The 17,524-nt window shown below is 33.6% G+C and overlaps 4 protein-coding genes across 4 annotated transcripts in view; 2 read left to right on the top strand and 2 right to left on the bottom strand.

The window, feature by feature from the left end:
• The first annotated feature begins 569 nt into the window (after nt 1-569).
• LOC123693962 (coiled-coil domain-containing protein 85C-B) lies at nt 570-2,847 on the top strand. Its single transcript, XM_045639229.1, has one exon. It carries the CDS (start codon nt 964-966, stop codon nt 2,176-2,178), a length of 1,215 nt encoding a protein of 404 aa, XP_045495185.1. The 5' UTR covers nt 570-963; the 3' UTR covers nt 2,179-2,847.
• A 662-nt stretch (nt 2,848-3,509) lies between these two features.
• LOC123694033 (radial spoke head 1 homolog) lies at nt 3,510-5,360 on the top strand. Its single transcript, XM_045639327.1, has 5 exons — nt 3,510-3,638; nt 3,790-3,940; nt 4,069-4,265; nt 4,532-4,811; nt 5,026-5,360. The coding sequence occupies exons 1-5, from the start codon at nt 3,591-3,593 to the stop codon at nt 5,265-5,267; spliced, it is 918 nt and encodes a 305-aa protein (XP_045495283.1). The 5' UTR covers nt 3,510-3,590; the 3' UTR covers nt 5,268-5,360.
• Nucleotides 5,361-6,031: 671 nt separating this feature from the next.
• LOC123694034 (protein dpy-30 homolog) lies at nt 6,032-6,890 on the bottom strand. Its single transcript, XM_045639328.1, has 2 exons — nt 6,688-6,890; nt 6,032-6,617 (listed from the first exon to the last, which is right to left on the bottom strand). The coding sequence occupies exons 1-2, from the start codon at nt 6,763-6,765 to the stop codon at nt 6,360-6,362; spliced, it is 336 nt and encodes a 111-aa protein (XP_045495284.1). The 5' UTR covers nt 6,766-6,890; the 3' UTR covers nt 6,032-6,359.
• Nucleotides 6,891-7,405: 515 nt separating this feature from the next.
• The window catches only part of LOC123693593 (anaphase-promoting complex subunit 11-like), a 42,560-nt gene continuing 32,441 nt past the window's right edge, over nt 7,406-17,524 (bottom strand). Inside the window, exon 3 of the mRNA XM_045638758.1 lies at nt 7,406-8,609. Within this exon, the coding sequence (XP_045494714.1) occupies nt 8,460-8,609 (150 nt within the window). The 3' untranslated portion in view covers nt 7,406-8,459. The remainder of the gene's footprint in view (nt 8,610-17,524) is intronic.

The raw sequence follows: 17,524 nt of genomic DNA, 5'->3' as shown, positions 1-17,524 counted from the left end.
GTTGTTTGATTCAAGGTAGAGCAGAATCAAGCATCGATGGTTGATAGAGTTTTTCGAATTCTTTGCATATTATCTAGAAATATACTAACTACGATATTGTTTTGTTTGTATGACATAGGTACCTACCTATTATATTTCTGATCATGCACTCTCCATACTACTGTAACAACATACTCCCTAATAAAATAGACTTAGGAAACTACCTGAATTAAAAATTAAAGTCATAATGCTTCTAAGTAATAATTATCATGACGGGAAGTTTGTAAAACTTGATAAATTATAGTATTGTCATAGTCAAATTCTAAGGATATATAAAAAATCGGACATTGGAATGCGTCCAATGCACGGACAGCAAAAAAAACACATTCCTGCTATTATAGCCCCAAAAGAACCTTACAGTAAATGATGATAAATTACTTAGCAAAAGTATTGTTATATTCGCTTTTCATCGTGAAGTAACATAGAAATTGATATGTTAAAGCGAGATGTGCGTGTATGCAGGTAAGATAGAGCGCGGCAGAGCGAGATGGCAAGCCGCAAGAACCTTCACCGACTGCGCAGGTATAGTTTCATCGAACCAGCCAGTCAAACTCACGCGCCCCGCGCGCGCCCGCGTATCTTGCCACACAAACTATCAAACATAACCTTATCGTGATAACAACCTAAATAAAACATCAAAAGGTGACTGAAAATATCCACAAAAACAACGCAAACGCTCTTCTTAAAAGTTAACAAGATAAAAATTCAATCAAAGTGTACTTTGTGTTACGATTAAGTGTGCGAATGCCACGGTCCACAGCCTACGCAGCCGGCGGCGTTCCCCTCCATTCATTCAAGGTCCATTCGTTGAACCTATGTTGCTTCAACTATTGTATGAACGCAATCTTGATTTAGAAATGAATTCATTAATGTGTACGAAGACTGCACGGTTTGCTGATAGCTGTTAGCGAATCGTCTCTAACAATGTCAATGAGCCAGAACGCGGACCAGTTCAACAAACATAAACAACAACTAGGTAAACAGGGCTCAGAACCGGTCAACTTTCCACCGCGTTATCATCCGCCACCACCTGCCGCTGCGAGTTCCAAACAAGCCACTGTCGATCCATCCGCTAAAGAATTCAAACCTCCTTACGCGGGGAAACCGATAGACCCGAGTAAATTACAATATCCTTTCGGAATTCACGGCGGCCCGTATCCAGGTGTACCATACCCACATTTAAAATATCCTCCGGGATATCCAATTGGATATCCAATTCCGCCAGCTGCTCTCCGTATGCCGCGACCGCCAGGTGAAGTTATAACAAAAGCTATCGTTCACGAACCCATTGAATCTACAGCGAGAGCGAGAAGTGCTGACGATACTCAACGTTTACAGAGGAATTTGGAAGAGGAGCAACTTCACAGGCGATCAGCTGACATGCTAAAGTTCACAAAACGAATCGAACCCGATGGACCTAGGCAATCGACAGACCAAAGGCGACAAATACAAGCATTGCTTGATGAAATTAAAGCTTTAAAAGAAGCTAATAGACGGCTTAGTGAAGATAACCAAGAACTGCGAGATTTATGCTGTTTCCTGGATGACGATCGGCAAAAGGGTAGAAAGTTAGCACGTGAATGGCAACGCTTTGGGAGATATACAGCGTCTGTCATGCGACAAGAAGTATCTGCCTATCAAAGTAAATTAAGAGAATTAGATGATAAGCAGCAAGAGTTGATTCGTGATAATCTCGAATTAAAAGAACTGTGTCTTTATTTGGATGAGGAGAGAGAAAGAGGAACCTGTGTTAATTGTGGACGAACGGCTGGAAGGGAAAGAGATGACGGCGACGGTAGCAGCAGCGGCACGAATGCTGAGGAGGTAACACGTCCACCCACGACGCCAGCTTTAGTGACCCACCCACAATTAGCAGAAAGGACTGTTCAATATGTTCGTGACTTAGAGCAGAAAGTGCGTCGACTAGAGGCTGAAAAGGGATTAGGCACGGGGTTAAGTGAAAGACCTGAAGCCGTAGTGCGTGCTTTACAAGTGTTAGAAGTGAGAGAACGAGTAGAGAGAGAACGAAGAAGACCTGCTCCTGATTTAGATACGGGAGAACAGGCTTTAGTCCGTGAAATGTGTAATGTGGTTTGGGGAAAACTTGAAGATGCGCCGGCGCAAGCGCCGCCGCGTTGATGGTGAAAGTGTTCGAAGAATCCACGGAACTTTATCAGATCTAGTACATCCCTATTGGTATAGATGGAAAAGAAATGGAAAACCTGTTTAGCATGCAGTGTTTGATTGGAATTCGTGTCCATTGAGGTCGCTGGGGCCGCCGTCGTGTTGTGACCTACAAAATGCACCTTATGTAGAGCTGACCTTGTTTGTAAATTGATGTTTATACAGATGAATGTTTACAATATTTTTGTATTTGACTTGCCCGATTTTTTAGTGATAATATGTCCGAAAATGTGAAACGTAATAGTACAAAACTTAGATTAAGTGTTATAATAATTTTTGTGCGTTGCCGGCCTTAAGAATGTAATAAGACGCTTAAATATTTAATAATTAGCACTAAGAAATGGGATACTATAACACACACAATTGAGGCTAAAATAATTTTTACCTATTAAATATTACGATTATGTTTGATATTGAACTTGTATCTCCATTGTATTTCATACAAGTAGTGTCGAATATATATATTATGCAGGGTAAAACATCTGAATATGAATCCAATTTTGACTGACCATTACAGGGTTAACTTGTAAAACACCAGCAACCTCGCAGGACAAGATAGCTAATATTATCATAAGTAACAACATTATTTTGTTCTACGACTTTTGAAAATTGGTTAGTTTTTATTTTCATACAAAAATAAATATTCATTTAATTTTCCGTTTGAATATTATAAACTCTACGCGCATCCCAAAAATTACGTAAACAAGAAGCGAACGAGTGGGGGAAGGGGGCTTCGCGTCGTCCTTTCGATAATGAATAGAACATAGACTTACAAATGTTAGGAGAGTACAATAAAAGCTTAAAAAATCATTAAAAAATAATTTATTGCGTTTTGCCAATAGTCGTAGAACAAATGTTGTTACTTATGATGTTAGCTATCTTGTCCTGCGAGGTTGCTGCAGGTGTTTTACAAGTAACTGTATATAGATTAATTTATATCAATTTACTTCCTCACAAAAAGCATAATATTTTAATAATACGGTGAACAAATCTCGATGTTAACTAATATTTAAACATTTCGCTTCTCCTGCGTTATTAATTTATTTCTGATGAACTGACAAATAAATAATTATTGTTTAATGGTTGTTTTATTTTATTGTATTGTTATTACAAAATTATTCTCAGATGTGAACTAGTTATTTACTTCATTGCCTTTTAAATTGCCAAATTATTTTCTGCTTAGCCTTAGCGTATTTTTATTTGTTTACATTTGACCTCTTTATTATTGAAATAAAATTTATCAATTTTTATATAAGTAACAAACGTCTAAGCAAACGTCAATATTTAATATGCCAAATTACATATAAGTATTCAAAGGTTTCTTCAATAAATAAATATATTGAAAAAAATAATATAGTATTTAAAGTATGGCTGAAGATAAAGGTGAAGGAGGTGAAGATGAGGATACTATTGGAGTACGTAATTTTTAAGAATTAAAATTAATCATGTCTCAATGTTTATTTTTTACGTAGAGTAAAAAAGTATTAAATCTGATCTATTCCGTGAAATATTTCTTACGCCTACAATAATTAGAATGCAAATTTTTAATACCACATCTGTGTTTAGATTTACGTAGGCGGTCGAAATGCTGAAGGAGAAAGGCATGGTGAAGGATGGGCTGTACTTCCGAACGGAGACTTCTACCAGGGCTGTTATTGTAGGGGAATGAGAAACGGGAAAGGCCTTTATGTCTTTAAAAATGGTGCAAGATACGAAGGTTATTGAATTGAAAGCGCCTTTGAAAAATATATATTCATTAATAAGCTGCCTAAACTCACAATTACATATAAATATCTACTCATGTATTATTTCGTTTATATGCAGTAAGTCAATTATCATTTTTAGGCGAATGGAGAAAAGCTATGAAATATGGGGTTGGGCAAATGACTTATCCAGATGGTTCGCGTTATGAAGGTGATTGGCGACATGATTTGAAACAAGGTTTTGGCGCATATTACTATCCGAATGGGGATATTTATGAGGGAGCCTGGTTTAAAGGAAAGCGTCATGGATTAGGGACTTATTTCTTTTCAGAATACCAGGTAAATAAAACAAAATTCATAATGTTGAGAGATTCCTTCCTTTATTTCGTTTAGTTTTAACACGCTACACAATTTTTCTATTTAGGTTCCGCATTAGGGAATCCAAATCGAATCAATAGTTTTACGATACAAAAGTAAAATTGTACAAATTGATTTCTTGATTTTTGAGTTTCTTTCATTAATATTTTTTTCTTTTCTTTAAAAATCTATATTCATTCATTTATTTTTTCAAATTTACAATAAATCTGAGAGTTGACATTTTTCAGATAAAATTCATGGGTACATGGGTGGAAGGAGTGATCGAAGGGCCCGGTCAAATTATTAACCCGCGTGTACGATACCACGGGTCGTGGCTCAAGGGAAAACCAAAAGGCCCAGGCTGCTTTGTGTTCGACACAAATTGCATGCAGCACGGGTTTTATTTGCTGACGAAAGACCCGGCATTAGAGGAGTTTGGTGAGGGAGAAGAGGAAAAGGAAGATAAGGAAGTCAAAGAGGAACGGTTGGAAGAAGGGGAGGAGGAAATAGAAATTGACGAGACTTTGGGTAAATTTACGTTGTATTTTTTTTTTTAATTTTAAATTTAAACTAAGCCACAGATATTTATATTTATTATTTATAATGACAATCATAAAATAGATATGTGAGTTTAGTTGCAAGAATAATTAAATAAATAATAAGTTATTTAAATTTAAATGAGAAATACAGATATTTTTCAAATAGGTTTGCATGTGCTAAAATTTATTAAAAAAATTTTCAGGTAAAATTTCGGTTTGGCGCGCTCGAAACGTTACAGCGTACATGGCGGAGTTCCTTCCGCCGGAACCGGTGCCCTTGCCAGTTCATGACTCTATACCGTCTTTGACTGAAGAAAGTATTGAGACTGATATAATACAATTTGAATTGCCCTCGGTAGTTGGTGAGGAGGAAGGTGCTGATGATAATGACTCTTGGCTTCTGCATAGACAGAAATTCCTTGAGGAAACCCAGCAAAAGGAATAGTTTTTGCAAGATTATAAGTACTTACTTAATGAACTATATGCTGTCAATAATTTAGTAATTGGTTTATTACTCTGTGGAATAAATTTGTATTTAAATAAATATTGTTGTGTTGTTTCTTAACTTCCAGTATAAAGTAAAAAATAAGTAGAGGAATTATGAATGAAACAGACTTTTAATTATTGAAATTTATATTTTAAATAGCAATATAATGTCTATTTACTTACTAGTAGTCAATGGAACAATTTTATACAATTCCGTATGTACTTTCTATTAAATTGTGCAATTTATAGCTTGTAGAATAATATAACCAAGCTGTTGACAATTATAGTTTATCTAATGCCATTTGTTTTTAATATATTTTATTGAAACCAAAAGGATTTGAGCCTGCAGTATTTAGAAGAACAGCAGGCAGCTCAAACAGTTGACCTACGTACACGGACTACTCGAGTGGTTGGCTGTTGACTGCTCAAGCCGTCGCTACAAACCTTACGTTGACGGCTTGAATCAGTCGCGACGGCTCGAGCAGACCATGTGCGACAGTGAATGATTGTCCATTGTTCACAATTTCATAGGAGTACCGATAGCCCCGGCAAATTATGAAATGAGATGGAACACAGTGGCATTCTCCAATATTTTGAAAAAGGGCTATTATTCAATAAATAATATTGAGGATTGACTTTAAGAACAGCCCCTGAGTGCAAAATTAAAAAAGATGTTTTCATTTAAGAAATGTTTATATTATATTATAATGTAAAACAAAAGTGTGTCTCAACATATTCTGTTCAATATTTAAAAGAAAATCATTCCCCCATTACATAAACTAATCCTTATTTTAGTCATATTCTAAAGATGTCAGAACACATGGATTACTAAAGGTGAAATATTTACAAAGATAATTTATCTTATATATCTTTAAGACCACAATTGGCTTAAGATACTTAGATACTTAAACCACACATATATCAGCATGCTTACATATAAATAACATGAGATTTTTGTACATTAATATACAATCCTGCATCTTATAGGTTTATTATACACTGATATAGGTATGAGCAAAGTTTCCATGGTAAATTAAATATTAATATTTATCTAAGTTTGTGTGTTTGGCGGTGGATTATTATTTGCGTTTGCATTATTATTATCGAAGGTGCTTTTATTTTTCAGTAAATAAGCTGCCAGGTAATTGATGGGGTCTGGTGGCCTTTCTTTGGCAAGAGCTGATAGTCCTTGTAGTAATATAGGAACTACGGTTTGGTCCAAATACTGACGGGTCGGCAGTGCGTTGAGATCAATTCGTGATTTTCGACTAGCATTCGTATCATTTTCTTTTTCCATTGAAATTATTTTCTGAAAATGTTAATTTCAGTAAATTACTGTTGTTCATTATTTAAACATAGATTAATGTTTATTTACTAACCTTAACGGATTCGGGTATTTTGGATGGAGGTTGGTCTTCTTTAGGGGCTTGATTTCCTTGTAAAGAAGTTTCTGACATCGGTTTTTGGGTTAACAAGATGAATTTCTAAAATATTTGGAGTATTATTATTAAATAAAAAACAGCCGAAGCCGTATCGTTTACAAACCAACCAAACTCGCACAAAACACAATTGACAAATGACATTTGAGTTTTAACCACAGACAATAATGTAGGAGGCACAGACTACACCAAGATTTATAACAGATAATATAATAATTTACTCGTGTTTTAATCTTTTTGATGAATACTTACGCCCTTAAGGCCATTTCGCAGTTCCTTGCGAAACAATACTGACAATTTTTCGTTGTTTCGCTGCTGCCCGCGAATGCGTCGGTGTACTAACGGCGTAAAGGCGTTATTCTTCCAATAAGAGGTAGGTAAGATTTTCAAATCGTAGAAATAAATCTTGTGGTACGTATTTAAAAAAAAGTAGTACTTCTCAAAAGGATAAACTATAATTCGATGGGATTGAAATAACGAATCAAAATCAATAAAAAAAAATATGAACAAGAAGAACAGCTTGAAATATTTTTAAACATCAGTCATCATGGTATCTTTAAATTTCAAAATAGTATGTAATGAAACAAAGTTCCTTATTGCCCGTTGCGAAAGGGGGCTAGACGGAAAAAATGAGAAATGGCATTAAAATAAAACACAATTTTAATTTTAAATTATTTATTAAAAACCTAAATGTTTATTAGTTTACATGCTTTACAACACTTCTACAATACTTAAAATTTATTGCCGGGACACGTGGACACTGATTTCTGAAATGCAAATGGCATAGGCATTGAAAATATAAATATCAGGTACCTAGGATACGATATCTATGTGTTTCATCTTTAACCTAATAAAGTAGTAGAACTTTATTATAAAATACTAATTAGAAAAGTGTCATTTAGTACAGAAATAATAGAAAAAGTATTACATTATTATATTCACAGTATTAAAATCAAATTGGTATTGTACATGTAAACGCGATCGAAAGTCCTATGTAAAAATTCACAAACTAATCACGTGAATCGGAAAGCATGCTAATTGCCAATCAATCAACATAATGAGCAAGAAAAGACGTGAAACCACAGCATGAAACACATAGCTCGTCACTACATAAGTAAGATAGAACCATTATTTAAAAAAAAATGTTCCAATTTGACGCTACAAAACATTCTTGCATGTTGTTTTCAAACAAGTACAATAAGTAAAATAGCTATTGAGCTCCATAAATAGGGTCGCATTATTTAGTAACTAGTCAAACCATATTTACTTAAATAGGTATTATTAAAGTGAAACTTTTATTACATCGTCTCAAACTTTTTGGTCTGTGTAGCGCATGTCGCGTGACGCACGAGACGTACGATAATTTTTAGTTAAATGTCTAGGTATAGTGTGAAAAAAAGTTTCACTTTTACCGTGGTTTTATAAAACCACACAACATTTTTTATTGTTAGACACAATCCATTTTAAAAGATTGCATTGACCAAAAAGCTAACGTCAAATTTACGCGGGAAAGGCACTGTCAAAGGGACGATATTTTTAATTTTGGCTTCGAGATAATTTCACAGTTATGTTGTTTTACCATGCCACATATAATGGGAGTACCTACTGAATGCATTATTTAAATTGTTACAATAAAAAAATCACATTTGGAACATTGTAATTATGTACATTGGTTTATGAATGAAATTGCACAGGTATATTTGTATGTTTTATTATGTTCTAAGGTAATGCGGTGGTGGAGGCGGCGGCGGGGCGGGTCGGAGCCGCGGCCCGCGCTCCAGCTGCCGCCTCCAGGACGCCATCGCTTCGCTGAGGGACCACAGCTCGGAGAGCAGGGAGAGATCCAGTTGTCGAAGGCTGGCCTGAAACGAGACGAGATACTGTTAATTACTTAGTTCAATAATTTATTTATCATGTGGTAGTGAAAATGTGTCAATATATTTTTTCATTTTATATTGGGGACTTAAAGTATATAGTTAGCAAACAATATAACATAGATTATCTAAATATGTATTTTATTATCTCATTATTGATATGTAGCTTATCAGGCAACAAAGATTTATAGTTCATTACCTCATCGAATCAATAGCCTACATACAGGAAATAAATTTGAAAGCGCCAACTGATACTAAAGTGAGCAATTAATAAAATGTATGACACGTTAAAATAATAGCTGGAAAGAGTTATGCAGATTGTCCACGTGAATATTCATAGGATTTTTTCTATGTCCTAAAATTGGAAAGCGTCCGAGTGCGACCGTTCGTGCGTACAAAATCATTCGAGTGAATTTGTTTGCAAATCAATTATGCACAACGGATTTCCATAAGTCGAGAGCTGTTCGATAAGAGCTGAGTTATATTGATTTCGGGAAACGGATGTTGGAGACAGGCCGCTAATTGGAGAGATACTTCTTGTTCGGTGGCTAAATACGAACCTTTTGTTGTGATGCGGTTTAACTTTGACCTTTGTGTTATAGGAATAATCACTGTGATGTAATTTAACGCGGTTTTATTCCAACTAAAATCATTTTACTTTTATTATTTTTAAATGTCCATGGGCTGATTAGAAATGTCAACTAAAGGAGAATGCCCATGAAAGTATGAACCACAGTATAGTGTTGCGTCAATGCCAGAGTGGTTTTGGAGAATTCTTCGATATTCAAAAGATTTTTACCAATTGATTTTTTTGTGATAAAAACAGGGGTTTTCAAGATATTGAGAAAAATGTGAATTAACCTCAAAACTTAAATAAACCCGATTTAGTTGGGTTTATGTGTGATTTAGGTAATAGTTAAGGTTATTTTTCGTTTAACATATTTAATCTATGCGTAGAGCTTATGCTTTCAGACAAAGTCTATCTGTTCATCGGCTAGTGTAGGTAGGCACTAGAAATCTTCCGGGACGGATTTCAAGAAAACCTAAATATAATATATTTAAAAACTGCCAATAGAGTTTTTATTCGGTTCACATATTGTTGTTGTTGTTTGAATCATTTTTTCACTACATATTCGAAGAAAGAAACAAATAAGAAATAACTGGTTACCTACCAAGCTATGTCATAATAATATTTTATATATATATATTTATATTATTTTACTTCACTATCTATGTAAAAAAACCTACAGTGTATAAACAATACCTTACAGAGTGATTTTATGTTAATTGTTTTTTTTGTAATTCAATGAAAACAATAATCGATATTAATACATTTAGCTATTTACCATAGTAAATGTCATAATAGTTACCGCTTGGTTACCGTGGTAACCGGTAATGGATACTAAATCTATGGTAACGGATCTAAACAATTACATGTCTTATTAGATTTTATAAAACATTCCCTGATCAAAATATATTTTCCGATAGTAAGAAGGCCTCTAAATTACCGAGATTTTTTTTAATAGTATTTTTATCTTGATGGATGAGAAAAACCTGTACCAAAAATGTAAAAGGTAATGGACACTAAATCTATAATAACGGATCTAAACAATTACATGTCTTATTAGATTTTACAAAACATTCCCTGTTCAAAATATATTTTCCGATGGTAAGAAGGCCTCTAAATTGCCGAGATTTTTTTAAATAGTATTGTTGTCTTGATGCATGAGAAAAACCAGTACCAAAAATGGGCATTCTCCTTTAGAATTTTGTCGTTGAAGTGAAGGGTGTGTCTTATTTACCGGTATATCCCACAATACATAACCTTCTAGCAAAGGAAATATCAATCAAGGCTAATAGAATTCTTGTTTCTCTCTTTCTATTATTTAACATTTCATACAACTAAGCAGCTACACATAAATTGGCGAAAAACAATCTTAACAATAATTTTGTTTTTTATTTATTAATCAGTTAGAGGCGAACTAAGCCACGCCTGCTTATATTTACCTACTACTACATACTACTTACTTTTATATTATATAAAATTGAACAAAAAAATCTAAAAGCTTTAAGCTGTGCAAAAGCTATCAGCATTCACCACGACCTTCCGTCACCAATCACCATTCCCTACGATTGCGTGGCCCAGGAATGCGGCATAATCACGAGTATCGGTAGCCTGTATGTAGGACATCGAAATAATATACCGATTAGCTAGCGAACTCGACGTGGGCGGGTCACATTTTATTATTTATTAATTTATCGATTTACGTAAAAAGAAAATTATCCACAATTATTGACTAACATCGAGCGAATGCTATTAATTTAACGTAGGTAATTTATGTCGGCTGAATGTTTAAAAGCTTCTAAAAGCGTTTCTAAAAACACAATTATGAAATGAAAATTAATTGTTTATTCGGCTTGTGTTATTCTATCCCATGTGCGTGCTTTATACATCGTTGCTATTCAATGTTCTGTTCAATTTCGATCTTACAGCAACAAAGTAGAAACTTACAGGGTAGGTAATTAAATTATTACAGTATGCGTTCATGTAAAAATATCTTGTAACTGTTAAGAGACGATCAGCGGAAAGTATTCCGGTATAAAAATTGTGTAGGAAACAAACCATCACAACGTTTTGACGTCGATATTAGATTTAGGGCACTCATGTAGGAAGTGGGTAGCAGTGACCGGAAAGATCAGGTACCACCAGATGTTTTTGAGGCATTTTAAATATTTATTCAACCTCAATATTTATAACATAAAGAGTTGGGCAAAAGCAGTATCACATTCCTCATTCATGGTGATGAAGTATGTAGTCATAGTAAAGTTTATTTGATATTTCTCATGTTAATTGTTAACACTGTAAACTTGGCATTGGTAGAAATTACGGTGATTGCATATATAAAAGAAAGACAGGACAGGGATAGGTAAGTGTAAGTTTATGTTTCTAGTTCAGGATAGGTACATCGCCCATTTTTGCAAGTGACTACTATCAAGCTGATTTTCCGTTTGTAGCTTTATTTTGATGAGACACCGAATAATTTCGTGTACGAAACTCTCGATTGTGGTAGCTAACAGAGATAACAAGGATAAAAATGTTTGATTTGATGGTTTTCAAATATTTATAACGCAATTTGTAGGACAATATGTCTGTTGAATTATATAAACATTAACTAAGTGAAAACAAAAAAATCAGCTTGTTAGTAATCATTTATGATGACCTCGTTATCGATACACTTTGGAAAGGGGGACTCTTTGAACAAACCATAGATTTTGTAGGACAAATATTTTTTCGAATAATTAAGGTAATTATCTTGAGATTGAACAAAAAAAAATTCAGTTAGTAATAAATATTTGAGAACCATCAAATCAAAAATTTTATCCTTGTTATCTCTGTTAGCTACCACAATCGAGAGTTTCGTACACGAAATTATTCGGTGTCTCATCAAAATGAAGCTACAAACGAAAAATCAGCTTGATAGTAGTCACTTGCAAAAATGGGCGATGTATCCTGAACTATTCTTAATATTTCGTTTGTTTGGATAAATGGAACCAAACAGATTTCAATCAATTATACAAAACTGAGATCTCACTCAACAACAAAAACTGTCACCAAATGGACACATTCACTCAATTTCTCTACGCATTTAATACCACAAATTACTTGAACATACCCATGGAATATTCGACGTGCTTACAAAAACTCAAGACGTGTCCGTGATTCTCGAGCCGCAGAAATTTGCACATTCCTAGAGAGATTGTGGAGGAAAGAGGGAAAGTGCATCTCCACGCTTCGTCGCAGATAAGAGATATTATATGCCCGATTTGTCAAGACCACGATCTGAGACGTCATTAAGAAATTCTACCTATTTAGTAAGCGTTTTCGTTGGAGGATTATCTTACTTGGCTTTAAAATTTACTTTTACGTTAGGTTAGATACCTTAAAAAATCTTCTTGCCAAATTATATGGTTGCTATTGGTTATCTATCCGAGTTATTGTATGAGGTTGTTCTTGAATATGTAATAAAAATCTTCAAGTTATGATCATTTAAATTTACATTAACAGCAGGAAGCGCATATTAGATGTAAATGAGCAATAATTGTCAAGCTACGGATATTATTTATTCGGGAAACCAATCAATTTCATCAATACATTTGGAAATGCTAAATTGTGCAATGAATAATTTGAGTGAATATTACTATAAAGTTATTTATATGTTAATTTGTACCAAAACTGTTTTTGCCAGACGCCAATACTCAGCTAACTCAGTTTATATATATAATCATCTTAATAAATTATTAAACATTAATAGATTAACGTGTAGTGATTTAAAAAACAAAACAACGAACTGGCTAAAAACACTAAATTATGATGACACAGAAAAACTCCTTGCTACGTCTTGCACTGTGTAATTATTGTTTCTATATTATTTATTTAAATTTAATCATAATCATACGCTACTAAAATATATTAATTGCTATTAAATTTGTTCACTCACAAACTCGTGCTCATACATAAAATGACAAATCTAAACACACACACATACACACCCACACACATTCACCCACACACACACGCACACATGCGCCCACACACACAATACATACACACACACACACACACGCACACACGAATACACTCCACACTTAACTATTAATATTTTGTTATTTAAACAGTTTATTTTTCTCATGTAGATAACCTATTTTAAGTTAAGGAAGAGCGGGTCCTCCTGACACAGGTTTTATATTAAACTTACTAGGAGGGCCCTACTACTCCATATTGTATGAAATTGAGAAGGGTAAATAAACTATTTTTATTTAAATAAACTATTTTTATTTTATTATTTATTTAATTATATTAGGGTTAAACTTATTAGAATCTTGTTGTGATTTCGTATTTGGGTCGTTACGTACATCACTTTTAAACTTTATACTTATCACAAAAATTTATTCAGAATTCTTAAACAATTAATTAATACTTTATACCTTCATAATGCAACTGTTTGGATCATTTGATACTGAATTTACGATCATGTAAATAAAATGTAATTATAGGCAAATGTACGGGAGCAATCGAAAGCATTATCTATTGTACGCATAGAACAATGGATATTGTGAAACGAATCCGAGACTAGAAATAAATATTACAATACTCTTCGGCATTTGGCCGCGGGTGTTGAATTAGTTCAAAAGGTAAATAAACAAACTGAAAAGAATCCGGCGTGCCAAGGTGAACTCGAAGCTTTTTGGGGTTCAGTTGTTTTGTAGAAAGAAGCCAACAATAAAAGACAAAAGACTGACAAGTGTGGCAATTCTAACCATCTAACTCCATACTAATTAACTCAGTTATAGTGCAGCAATCTCAGGTACGAACACATATAACTAAATTGATATTGAAATTTTGCACTCCGAATAAACTTTGAATGCGAACAGCCTCTAAAACACTCCGTGATTGCCATATAAAGAAATATTCTGGTAATAATAAAAGTGCAACACTGCCCAATCAACTGAAGTCAAAGATTTAACCAACATTCATATTCTATTAAATCCCACCAAACTCCAATATTAAGAATCAAGCAATCTAATAATAATACACCATTGGAACGAAAGCGGGTGGTTACTGGTTACATCAACGTTGTTTTGAGTTGTTATTGTTGCAACTAGTTCAAAGGAAACCCTTATTAACTGTTTACAACGTCCGCCCTATTGTGTACTAATCTATAGTTGGAACGGCGTTTGAGTCAGTGTTGCCAACTTTCATTTCGTACTTACACCAGAAATATTTAATTCATTGATACTTAATTGAACATGTAATATGCAATGATCTCTACCGCTTTAACCACGGCAAGGTAAAAAAATATGTATTCTATGAAACTTATTTAACAAAAATAATAAATTGCAAAAGTTTATCTACAATTTACAAGTACCCAAATAATATTGGCTATGAAATAGATCCTACAAAATCCTACCAAGTAATAGCATCTTGTACAATGAGGTCTGGCCTCTGGGAAGTAAAAATCCCTCACCCTTTCGATTCCAATGCTATCTATCTACTTTCAGATCTATATTCCAATTTCCATTCGGGAAGTGTAGCAAGATTTTGGCTTATTTCTCAGTAGGTTCATTTTATTTACACGCTTGTGGTAAATAGGTATACTAGCTCCGAAATGTCTTAATATTATTAAACGTACTCAGTGCTATTTAAAAATTTAAGTAGACCGTGGCAAAAGTGTGGTACAAAAAGTGGGAACTAAGTCAATTCGATTAAAATTTTTTGGTAAACTTTACGAATTAAGTTGGCAACACATCAACCATTTCGACTTTCAACACATTCATAATTCCCAACTATGATAGATTAAACCATGAATGGATCATTAAGATGTTGAGATTACTTTTACTTACAGTTTTACAGTTGGATGCGTTTGCTGATTAAACCATTGTTTCGAATGGTGTGTTTTTATCATTGTAATTTATAGGCATTGTAACATTAGCTTTTCCGCATCTTGTTTAGATTATGGTTTTGATTTCTTGTGGGTGGAAATTAGACATTATCCTTCTAATACGAAAGTAAATGTATCATTGGGATGCGAGGAGGTTAGCTCGCACACCTACTTATGATAGGCTAACGGGATATATAATTTACAGATGATGTACGTTTGTCAATGATATTTGTAGGTTTTTTTTATTTACCTATTTATTCTTACGAACAAACTTATAAAATAAGAAACAAAAAGAGTTAACAATGAATAATATGATCGCGTGGACTCTATACCTACTTGCGTTTACGTTTTGTGCCTTTTATGAACTTGGCCTTTAATAAATAAATAAATATTATAGGACATTATTACATCTTCTTAGTATATTGAATTATTTAATTTATTGCTATAATTTACAAAAAATATTAGATCAAGCTTTTTTTAGTAATAAACACAAACCGGGTCACCTAGATCATAATAAATACGACTTAAATAAATACGACGAATACGACAACATAGGGTTAACTATAAAAACCTTGGTATAAAATTGATAAATCTATTTTTGTTGAAACAGCATAAAAACATAACATCGACAAATAAGGTTACGGGACCAATTTTCTCACATAATATTATTATTGGCAATACGTATTCTGATCACCGCGCAAAAGCTTCGTCTTTAAAGTATCTAAGTTTATTGCTGTTAGTAAAGTATATTATACATATTATTATATAGTCTAATATACTTTGTGGTATATTATACATAAGTATATTTGTAAACTGGTTATGCACATAGTTTGCAATTCGATTTCTTTATGACATACATTCTATGGGTCCCATTAATAGTACCCAACAAAGGTTTCACTACATGTGCCTTCTGACAATAATTTAAAGGCTTAGGGTACAAATTACAATACGATGCGCCGGCGCCTTCTCAACCTGCCCACGTGTTCGTATAATTTCAATTCAACACACGACTTGAATAACATCGCTGCAAACGGAAGAAAGTGTAAAATATGTTTATTTTCTAATATAGTTTCCTATTTAACAGGAAACATAAAACATTGGATTAAAGCTATCTATTTCTTAAAAAAATCATACAGATAATAAATATTATGGACAGTTTGGTAAACAAGTTTGAACTCTGTCGATATTTAAGAACATTATAAAGTACGTGACTAATAAAATGTACCTAAATTTACTGCGCGATGGAGAATTTTATAGCGCTTTATTGGTGGTAATAAGGTTAGTTTATTAAACGAAATGTCTAAAAATATGATTAACTACCGATACCATGATAAACTATGTACATTTTATAGCACACATTTAGGTTGGCATTAATTATCATACCAAAAAAGCATTGTCACAAAAGTAAACACGAGCCATACAAGTATCGGATCACCTCCACTCCTCTTAACATCGTATTGGTAGAGACCAAGAGTATTGACATACAATCTGTAAACAGTGAGCATTAGGTGGCATTAGAATTTAGATACAGTTAGATTACGGAGGCGTAAAAACTGCCGTGTGACCAGTCCACCCACGGCCTCGTTCCGCGGGGATTTCAGCCATATTTGTCAACCCGTCCCGGCAAGTGACCATTGCAAGTATAAAATTAGGCGATACGGTATATCGTATACTTGGAGATGTTGCTGCATATTGATCGTTTCTAGTTAGACTAGCAGGGATGTGGTCTAGTTTAATGCAGTTGGAAAAATCATAGGTACGAGAAGGTACAAAAAAAATATTTTTCGCTACATCTTTGCGATTTGTATTTTCAAAGTTAACGTAGAAAATATATCTATTAAGTACATTTTTTTACTTACAACCGATAAATATTTGAATGAATATAACATTCAATTAAACTAAGGCAACAAAGATAAGAGATAAAGATAGATTAAAGTGGTATGTATGGATTATCTCCAAATAATCACTCCCAGGTAGATTATTACTATTACAGGAAGAAAGTAGGTATTCATTACATTACTTACATTTTTATGTAATGTATGTATGTTTTTATGTTATGAATTTACCTACTTTCTTCCAATAAACTGTTATTTACCTCCAAATATCTCGGTAATGTGACGCTTTAGGGTGCTATGTTATTAGACATTTTTTGTTCGTCTATGTATCCTCTATCCATACATACCACTTTAATCGTGTGCCGTGATTTTGAAAAAAATCAAAATGGCGGCGGGTTTGATATGCCAGAAAGTTTCAATGCCCTTTATACAAAGTATGACATGATATGCAACGTATTTGGGTTGAGATGTTCATTTGTTCTATTTTATAAAAATCTTTGCCCAACTTTAATTATAAACCATATGGTTACAAAATAACCAAATTCTAACGTTTTCAATATATTATGTAAACTTATAATTATAGACAATTCTAGATCATTTCCATAAGGAAGCATAACGTTAAATAAGA

The sequence above is a fragment of the Colias croceus genome, chromosome 8, assembly GCF_905220415.1.
Source record: "Colias croceus chromosome 8, ilColCroc2.1".
NCBI lineage: Eukaryota > Metazoa > Arthropoda > Insecta > Lepidoptera > Pieridae > Colias > Colias croceus.
The sequence above is the reverse complement of the archived record's forward strand: the minus strand, read 5'-3'. Positions and strand labels throughout refer to the sequence as shown.

Excerpts from the sequence above, each read along its gene's own strand:
- LOC123694034 (XM_045639328.1), bottom strand. The coding sequence starts at position 6,765 with ATGTCAGAAACTTCTTTACAAGGAAATCAAGCCCCTAAAGAAGACCAA. Across the intron at positions 6,618-6,687 it reads AAATACCCGAATCCGTTAAG|AAAATAATTTCAATGGAAAA; the intron begins GTTAGTAAATAA and ends TAACATTTTCAG.
- LOC123693962 (XM_045639229.1), top strand. The coding sequence starts at position 964 with ATGTCAATGAGCCAGAACGCGGACCAGTTCAACAAACATAAACAACAA.
- LOC123694033 (XM_045639327.1), top strand. The coding sequence starts at position 3,591 with ATGGCTGAAGATAAAGGTGAAGGAGGTGAAGATGAGGATACTATTGGA. Across the intron at positions 3,639-3,789 it reads AAGATGAGGATACTATTGGA|ATTTACGTAGGCGGTCGAAA; the intron begins GTACGTAATTTT and ends ATCTGTGTTTAG. Across the intron at positions 3,941-4,068 it reads AAATGGTGCAAGATACGAAG|GCGAATGGAGAAAAGCTATG; the intron begins GTTATTGAATTG and ends TATCATTTTTAG.